General features: G+C 43.0%; 1 protein-coding gene across 1 annotated transcript; it reads left to right on the forward strand.

The window, feature by feature from the left end:
* The first annotated feature begins 373 nt into the window (after positions 1-373).
* Positions 374-7,402, forward strand: LOC129685867 (zinc finger protein 809-like). Its single transcript, XM_055619379.1, has 4 exons — positions 374-516; positions 2,272-2,448; positions 7,101-7,227; positions 7,339-7,402. Exons 2-4 carry the CDS (start codon positions 2,359-2,361, stop codon positions 7,380-7,382), a joined length of 261 nt encoding a protein of 86 aa, XP_055475354.1. The 5' UTR covers positions 374-516; positions 2,272-2,358; the 3' UTR covers positions 7,383-7,402.
* The last annotated feature ends 2,010 nt before the right edge of the window (positions 7,403-9,412 follow it).

Raw genomic sequence — 9,412 nt, forward strand, 5'->3', positions numbered from 1 at the left:
AGCCTGTGTCTAGTTTTTTATGAAGGCTGATACTATTTCCACCTATGAACAAGAAACATTTGTATATCAATCATTACCTGATAGAAACTTACGTAGAAGGTTAACCTCAAATATTCAATTAATTGGGGCTAGGCTTCTGCCTTAAAATATCCGTTAGCGAGAACTGGGCAGTCTTTCCATGGGGCTGGAGGGATGGCTTAGGGCCATCCAAAGGTATCTCTGGCTTACATAGTCAACTGAATCTTCACCCCTCTCTTTCATCACTCAGGAGTCCAGACCGGAAGCCCTGTCCAATCGAAAGCACTGTTATAAGAGGATCCAATCAGATTCCCTGACAGAAGAGAGGGCGGGCTTTTTTCCGAACTGAGGTTCACTTCCCACCTCCGCCCCCGTTGGGATCTGTCAGGTCCTTCTCGGTACCTGGGATTCTCTGCCTCGTCCTGTCTCGAGTGTCTGGCTGCTCGCTGCTGCGAATTGCCCCTTAGCGAGGACGCGGGTGGCCAGGAACCGGAAATGGTGAGCGCTTGGCGTCCTGACGGGGCCATGTGTGGTTGCTCCACACCTTCCCGCCGCGCCACTTCAGGCCACCGTGTCCAGCCCAGCACTGGACTCGGGCCTGGCGGCGTGCTAGGTTCTCAGACCCGGGCCGGCGCGGGGGCGGCCGGGAGCGGCTTTAGAAGGTGGTCTGTCCAGGCGCCCTGCGGCACGCAGCAGGCAGCCCCGGAGCCGCATCCGCGCAAGCGCTTTCTCGGACCCCGCTGTCCTTTCCTCCCTGGGCTCTGCGTGCGCCTCTGGGTTTGTGTGTCCCCGTTTCCTTGTGGTTTTTGAGTTGGACTCTCCATATCTAGTTTTATGAGTACCGTCCTCCGCTGTGGCTTTGCTGTCTCGGGCTGGTCTTTCCTCGAGTCTCTCACCACCCGTCCTAAGGAAGCATTTCCTTGAGTCATTTGGGGTCACTACGAAATGGGCTATGCGACTCTGATTATTACCTTTATTGAGAAGGCAGTAGCCGACTGCCTCTGTGCCCCCCCACTACTCACCTATGTGCCTGGGGAGGTGGGTTAAGGGCTAGCTGACTTACCCCACCGCAACACTTGGTATGCCTCTGCGTTTGTGTGTCAGGCTGTTGCTCTGAATCTGTGTGATGTATCTCTGCATGCGTGACTGGCTTTGACTGTCAGAACCTAGGCACGTGAACCCACTCTGTTTTATGTCTGCTGTCACTTCATCTTTCAATATCTGGATCTCTTAACGTCTGTTCAACAGGATCCATTTTTTTCTGAGACCCTGGAGTTCTAGGTCATAGGTTGGAGTACTGACTCCTACTTCCTTACTGGGTAAACTGTTATCAGGCTCTTCTTTGAGCTGTATGTGTGTACATATGATATTCAGGACGGAATTTGGAGATTTGAGCGTATTTGGCAAATTCTGTGCCATGGTAGAGACAGAGTCCCAGTGTAACCGAGTGTGGCCTTAAACTTGCTATTCTCCTGTACTGGCTTCTGAAGTCGCTGGGATTATAGACCTACACCATCAGTGTTATTACTGGTTCCTCTTTTTGTAGAAGTAAATGGAAACCCAGGGCAGCTGCTCTTTTGTCACCCCTGCTTCTGCTTGTGGTGAATCTAGGGTTCAGTGTATGAGTGTGTGTGTGTGTGTGTGTGTGTGTGTGTGTGTGTGTGTGTGTGCGCAAAGAGGCTGTGAATGGGTCTGTCCTGGTAGGGTCCCTGCACCTTGGCCTTTCCAGATAAAGTGGTACTTTTAAGAATCTGGAAGACACAATGAAAGAGACTTGTAGACTGAGGTACAGATGTGGTGAGAGGCCCAGATCACGAGACTCATCAGCTGGCCGCAGTTAGAAACTGAGAGCTGGCACTGAGGTGGTGGTGGAGGTTGAATCCCATTTCCCTACTTGTCCATCACCTGGGAGGGCTTGGCAGGTGGGCAGCTGAAACTGCTGTTTGGGGACATGTCTCAGGTATTCTCCAGTTCCCACCTGTGGTGCACCCTTATTGGGGAGCATTTCCAGGCTTAACTTGGGACAAGTTAGTGCTATGGTTGAGTTCTGGGCAATCAGTCCAGGACAAGGGCCAGAGGGAAAGGATGTAGGAATCAGTGAGACAGGAATGGGAACTGTCCCCCAAACATGGCCAGGGGCATATGGGTTCTCTGGTTCTTTATCTGGGTGTCTTGTATCTGCAAATCAGTCCCTATGTTCATTGTCTCCCATCACCCTCTCTCCTCTTTTCTTTTTTCTTCTTTTTATTGCAGGTAGGTCTCTGTTGACAAGGCCAGCCTAGGACTGAAACAGACTGAGTTTTCCACAGCTTGACACCCTGAAGCAGTCGCTTGGCCATCATGGGACTGCAGAAGACTGTGGCTGCACTCGGCTCAGAAAGGCATCTAAAGACTGGAAGAGATGATGCTGATGATCCTCAGTCTATGAAGGTGGACTAAGAGCAAAAGTGTCTGAGGGAGGCCTCTGGGAGGGGTACAGGGAGAAAGCCCTCTAAGTGTGAGGAGAAAAGGCAATGTGAGGGAAGGAATCAGGGTTTTAGCAGGGAGGTGATGGTCTTTGATAGGGGACGTAGCCTGCAGAAGTCTGAGGGAGAAGTGGGGAAAAATAGTTCTGAGGAAGGAGAGTTGAGGTTAAAGGGGTATGAGAGAAGAGATTTGGGGAGATTCTGAGTATGTGAGGGTCTGAGGAAGAGGACACTTTAGCAGTCTGAGGGTAAGAGAAGTGGTTCCGAGAGAGAAGAGAATGATGGAACGTTCTATAGGGATGAGACTTTTTAAATTAATTTTATTTCTTAAAATTATGATTACATCATTTTCCCCTTTCCTTCTTCCAGCCTCTTATATTTAACCTCAACTTTGTTCTCTTCCAAGTTTATGTCTCCTTTTTAAAACAATTGTTGTTGTGTGTTCCTAAGTACATACACGCAACCTGTTCAGTCTGTGTAATGTTACTTGTATGTATGTGTTTTCAGGGCTAACTAATTGGTGTACTCTTCCCTGGGAAGGACAACTTCCCCTGTGCTCAGCCTTCTGTAGTTGCCATACTTATTTGTCTGGCGTTAAGGCCTCCTGAGCTTTTCCCTGTCCAAGTTATTATGTCTGTTGTCCTTGTTCAGGCATATTTAGGCAGCCATGTTGGAGAGACTTCAAGGATCTCACTTCTGACATTTTTAGGAAACACAATCTTACAGCAAGCTCCCTGTTTCTCTAGCGCACACTGTCTTTCTGCTTCCTCTTTGACAATGGTGCAGGAATTGTGTTATAGGTGTATTAGTTAGGCTTTAGCTCTACAACTTTGCATTACTTGCCTAATACTGGAAACCTAGCCAACTACTCTGAACTAGTGAAGTCATGGATTGTAGAGGAGAACCTACAACTGCCATTTTACTAAACCAGCATAATCTCAAACTCCTTTCTAAATATTTGACCTTAAACCCACAGATAAGTATAGTTCCCACCCCTCATTGAAGAAACTCCTTGTGGTAGAGGGATGAGATTTGGAGGGGATCTGAGAGTGGGTGTCAGTTGTGTGTGAGAAGGAGGGTTTGAGGAAATCTGAAGGTAGAAGCATAGCCCATGGAAAGATGAGGGAAGGCTGGGGAGATAGCTTAATATATAGTATTTGCCATGAAAGTGTGAGGACCTAAGTTCAAACCTTCAGAATCTATATCAAAGCTGGGCATGTAGTATGAATGTTTGCAATTTCAGTGCCCCCTTTAGAGAGATGAAAGGCACAGATGAGAAAAATCTCAAGAAGCTAGCCTGGCATATTCTACAGAAAAGCAACAAAAGAGACTGCCTCAGGTTGGAAGGCAAAACTGAAAGATTGCCTGTCTATTTCCACATGGATGCTCACATTCATATTCTCTTTTTTCTCTCTCTGCCTCTGTTTCTCTCAACATACATATGTGCACGTGCATGAAAAACATTGTTATAGTAAAATAGCTTAATCTGTTTATCTTGCTGCACAATCATAAGGATCTGAGTAATTTCCACTTAAACAAACGGTACTGGCTGAGGGGACTGGAGAGATGGCTCAGCAGTTAAGAGTCCTTGCTCTTCTTGGAGTTGGTTTTCAGCATCTATGTAGGGCTGTCCACAACTTCCTCAAGCTCCAGCTCCAGGGGCTCCAACACTGCTCTTCCGTGGGCACCTGTACTCACCTGCACACTCACATAGATAATTAAAAACAGTAGATCTTTAAAAGTATGCTGTTGGAGACAGATATATTCCTGGAGCTTACATGTCAGCCAGCTTGGCTTAATTATGAGCAAGCTCTACGTGGAAAGTAGGAGAGCCTGTCTCAAAAACAAGGAGGACTTAGACTGAGGAAGGCATCCAAGGTTAACCTGTAATCTCCAACACACCCACAAATTTATACATACACACATGCACCAACTCACCCCACGCCCCACACCAAAAATTAGGGGAACATAGGAGTCCTAGAGTCTGTTGTCTCTAGCTAGGAATCAGGAATTTCTATAAAATTAACAAGATTTACTGTGAAGGTTGCCTTTGTAGAGACCACAGTTATTCTGTATAACAGTACTTCACATAAGAATGTCAAAATAGCCGTGAACTGTGTTTGCAACCTATGAATACATGACCTTTTAAAGTAGACCTTTCTTTTCCATGGACCTGAATTTTTTTCTGGGAATAACCCACAGAAGACTACATATTATTTTACTAACAGTAAAAATGTCTTAAGTTCTACAACTCTTGAGTTACCTCTACGGTGTTAACCTATCCAGTGCAGCTTGGGAACTACACTATATTTAAGTTTCTGAGTGATCCTTTGACATGAAAGGTCGTTAGTTCCCAAGATCTTGTTGTCTGTCTGCCTATCTACCTACTTACCTACCTATTATCTGTCATTGATCTAAAGAAACTTAAGGGTGGCTCTTGGAAAGCCCACATCACTGCTGGATGTGTACTCGTCTTTCCCTTCCTTTGTCCTCACTTTCTGCATAAATTGCATTAATAAATTCCAACTGTTTGATGCTGGATTCTCCTGAATTTTTTCTGTAACAAAGTCAAGAAATGTCGCTTGTGGCATTGGAGAGATGGCTCAGTGCTTAAGAGCATGTACCATTCTTCCAGAGGACTCAGGTTTGATTCCCAGCACCCACATCAGGTGGTTCATCATTACCTGTAACTTCAGCTTCAGGGGTAGCAAATTCCTCTGGCTTCTGTGATCATCTGCACAAGTGTTCCCCAATTAAAAATAATAAAAAATAACAAAAATAATTTTAAAAGGAAACCTATCCTTACCTGAGTGGCAGCCTCTGAAAACAGTTCCTCAAGTAGTTGCAGGGAGCAGGGAAAAGCCATGTCTATGTCCCATTTTCCACTACTGCTGACAAGGATGGGAGATAGGCACATAAAGCCCTATTTCTCTCTGTGGAGCTCTAGATAATTAATAGATGCTGGAGGAGGGGTTATCATACTTCTCATTGTTGTGGCCCACTGGGAAGGTGCCCTTACTCAAGTACATAAACTCCCCCTATGCAAAAACATCCTAGTAAAATATTGTAGGAAACACAAACATGAAAGTACTAGGGAGATTTGTTGTAAAGAGACAATTGGGTAAGTGTGTCAAAGCACATCACATACATGAATGAAATAATTTTTAAAGAGGGGAAATACAAAATTAGTACAACCATTTTATATAGTAATAGTCGCTTCTTAAAATTGTTGATGGGCCTTGTTTTAGGCAAGTAGGCACCACAGCTGTGAGTTCCTGGGTGCAATAACTATGTCAGTTCTGACAGTGTTTCCCCGTGCTCCTTCCCATAAGCTGACTCTGACACTTTCCATGCCCTCTTCAGTGGTGTGCCCTGTTGTTGGAGAGGATGAGAATAGATGTCCCATGTACAACTGAGCAGTCAACAGTCACTTATTTTCAGCATTCTCACCAGTTACAGTTTCTATATTTATATTAACTATTTCTTACTGTGAACAAGCTTCTCTGACCAAGACTGTGTTACATAATTTACCTGTTTTTTGTTTTTTTACAACAGAGTACTAGCTGCATTCTTGTCCTTTCAAACACGTGTAGGCTATTTTTTTTGTTGTTGTTGTTTGTTTGTTTGTTTGTTTTGTTTTTGAGACAAAGTCTTTCTATATAGACCAGGCTGGCTTAGAACTCACAGAGATCTGCCTGCCTTTGCCTCACCTAAGTGAAGTGCTGGGATTGAAGGCATGCATAATTGTTCACACAGCTTTGTTTAGAGAGCAAGATGTCCTGTCTGCATTGCTCCTGGAGATTTCAGCCCAGGAAAGTGGGCACATGCCCACTTAAAACCATTTGTTTTCGTTTGTTTGTTTTGAGATCCAGGAGGATTTGCTTTTGTCCAGATCCCTTTATTCCTAGAGCTTGGGTGAGGAGGGAAGGGTGAGGTTTATCCTGTATTACTTTACATCACTTCTGTTACAGCTGAGACACTCAGTGCATAGGCAGATTTGATGGACCTGTAGATTTCAGTGGCTTGAGATTGGGCATCAGGTTTTGTTTGTAGTGTACTTGCTTAGAAGACTCTTTAGTCAAAATTTGTTGAATCCTTGCATTAACAAAGGTAAAATATTTATATTAGCTTTTGTTTCATGTTACAAATCAAGTGATGAGACCTTCTGTAAGTCACTATCTTAGTTTCTTTTTTATTGTGATAAAATGGCCAGACAAAAGCAAAGTAGAGGAGAAAGAGTTTATTTCAAATCACAGTTTAATAGCATATTTCATCCATGGAGGGAAATCACAGTGGCAGGAGCTTGAGGTAACTGATCACATTTAATCCATAGTCAAACATGGGAAACAAGGAATGTTTGCATGCTTAGCTCTCTCTTTTTCTTAAAATTCAGGACCCAGCCCTTGAAACCTAGCATCCATAGTGGGCGGGTGCTTTCACCTCAGTTAATCTACTTTTTAAAACATACCAACTCATATCAACATTCTCTAAGACAGTTTGTCATTGTGGTTCCCTTCCAAAGTTCCACATCTTGTCAAGTCTTCAATGCAAATCGCATAGAGATGATAGTGAAGCATGCTGAGTACTTAGAGTTTAAAAAGAAATGTGTCATTATAGGGTTCTGTGTCATTTGAGGACATATCTGTGGACTTCAGCTGGGATGAGTGGCAGGACCTGGATGTTGCTCAGAGGACACTCTACAGGGATGTGATGCTGGAGAACTACAACAGCCTCATGTTTTTGGGTGAGTCTGTTGTGTAACTCTCAGTACCAGGTGTATTTTTGGTTGGTAATTATAGGAATTATTGCTGACCTTTTGTTTTGTTTTGTTGTTGTTGTTTGTTTGTTTTTCAAGATAAAAACAAGACAGTCTGTTCTACAGAAGGAGTTCCGGAATAGCTAGAGCTTCACAGAGAAACCCTGTCATGGGGGTGAGGGGAAGGAATTACTTCCATATGTATCTCAGTAAATACTCCCTGTCTTCTGTCCATTCCTCTCTCCTCTGTGCATTTTCTACCTTCTGATAATTGCTGCTTTTTTTCCCCATCTGCTACTGCAAGATAACCTTAACTTTCAAATGAGATGAGAACTATCAGGTGTTTTTTGTTTTTTGTTCTGGGAGTAAGATGTTTTATGATACATTTAGCTTATGACCGATTTTTTTTTCCTGGCAGACATAAAGAAACTTTTGTTCATAACTATGAAATGAGTAGATATGCCAAAAGAAAGATTCCGTCAATTCCACCTTAGAGAATAAGTAAAGTTACTGGGATTCTTGGAGAATAAGAGCATTCAGATAGTTGTGCTGCATAAAGGTACCAACCCTACTCAGTTTATATCTACTTGTGCCACATAGTTGGCTAAAAGCCAGTCCTAAATGGAATGTTGTTTGTGTTTATGACAATCCTGTGTAGAAATTTTAAGAGACTTATTATGTCCTCACCATCCCAGACCTAGACATTCACTGAATGGCTCCTGTTACCATGACCATGGGCCAGTGTCTACTGCAGTTTACCACAGCTGCTGTACTTTAAGCTCAGAGGAAGTAGCTTCACATAATGCCCTCCAGTTGTGTCCATGTCACTGTACAACTTTTCATTCATTTCACCATGACACTCTAAGACTTTTTATTCATTCCTATGATTATTAGTTTTTTTGACACAGGTTCCTCACTGCCCTCTGTTGATGGACACTTTTCTTGGCTTTTGTGAAGAACACTGTAATACACAAGGGGCTGCAGATTTCTCTACATAGTACTTTCCTTAACTATTCAGTCAACAGTGCAATTAGACCATCATGCAGAATTTTGTGTTCAGTTTTTTTTTTTTTTTTTTTGAGGATGCATCATATTGTATTTCATATTAGCTGTACTGAGTTATATCAGTACCATCGCATTATGAGACCTTTCAGGGTTTGTTATTGTGCATCTCAAGGTACCATAGGATGAGAGAAGCAACACCTCCTTGTGGTCATGATTGGTATTTTCATGATGAGCAATGAGCTCTTCCTCCCCCCCCCCCCCACTGTGGGCTATTTGTGTTTGAGAAATGTCTCTTTAGGCCATTTACCCAGATTTAAGAAAAGGTTGACTGTGTTCCTTCTCTTTAGGTGATCAGGGTCATTATTTGGTCTATAAGTGAATGTCTTATTGGATAAATCATTTGCCCATAATTTTTCACCATGTAGGTTTATTTCTTCTATTAGTTGCATACTTTTCTATAGAGATGATTTTGAGATTCATAATCAACTTGACTTTTGCTTCTGTTTGCTCTTTTTCACATATATTAAAACACTGTGTATGCCCTTATTCCAAAGTGTTTTCTGTATGTGCTAAAAGCTTTGTAGTTTTAACCTCATATTTAAATTTTGGTACAGTTTTAGCTGATTTCTGTGTAGAGAGAAAGAAGTTTTATTACATAGCTTTCCTCAGTTGGTGGATATGCATGTTTCTCAATGTGATTGCAAGTAAACTTCTTAACAGGAGGAAAGATTTAAGTTGGCTTATGGCTTTCTAAAGTTTCACCCAGTGATTACTTGTTGTTACTTACCTTCCTACTGCTGTGATAAAATACCATGACCAAAGCAGCATAAAGAAGGAAAGGATTATTTGGAGTTCATGGTTCCAGAGGCCCAAGAGTCCTCTGATGAAGCTGGAATCAGAAACCAGGCATGGCAGCGGGAATAGCTGAGAGCTCCTATCTCCAACCACAAATGGGAAGTGGAAAGCAAACTGGAATTGGAAAGTGTTTTAATTCCCAAAGCCCTTCCTGGGTGACATACTTCTTCTAGTAAGAACATGTCTCCTAAGTCTCCCTGAGCAGGGCGACCTGTTAGGAGCATAGTATTTAAATGCCTTAGACTATGAGGGACACCTCATTCAAACCATACTTGTTTATGTTACTTTCATCCTGTGGTGAAAGAAGCATCGT

The sequence above is a fragment of the Psammomys obesus genome, unplaced genomic scaffold (assembly GCF_907164565.1).
Source record: "Psammomys obesus unplaced genomic scaffold, mPsaObe1.curated_primary_1811, whole genome shotgun sequence".
NCBI classification, from domain to species: Eukaryota; Metazoa; Chordata; class Mammalia; order Rodentia; family Muridae; genus Psammomys; species Psammomys obesus.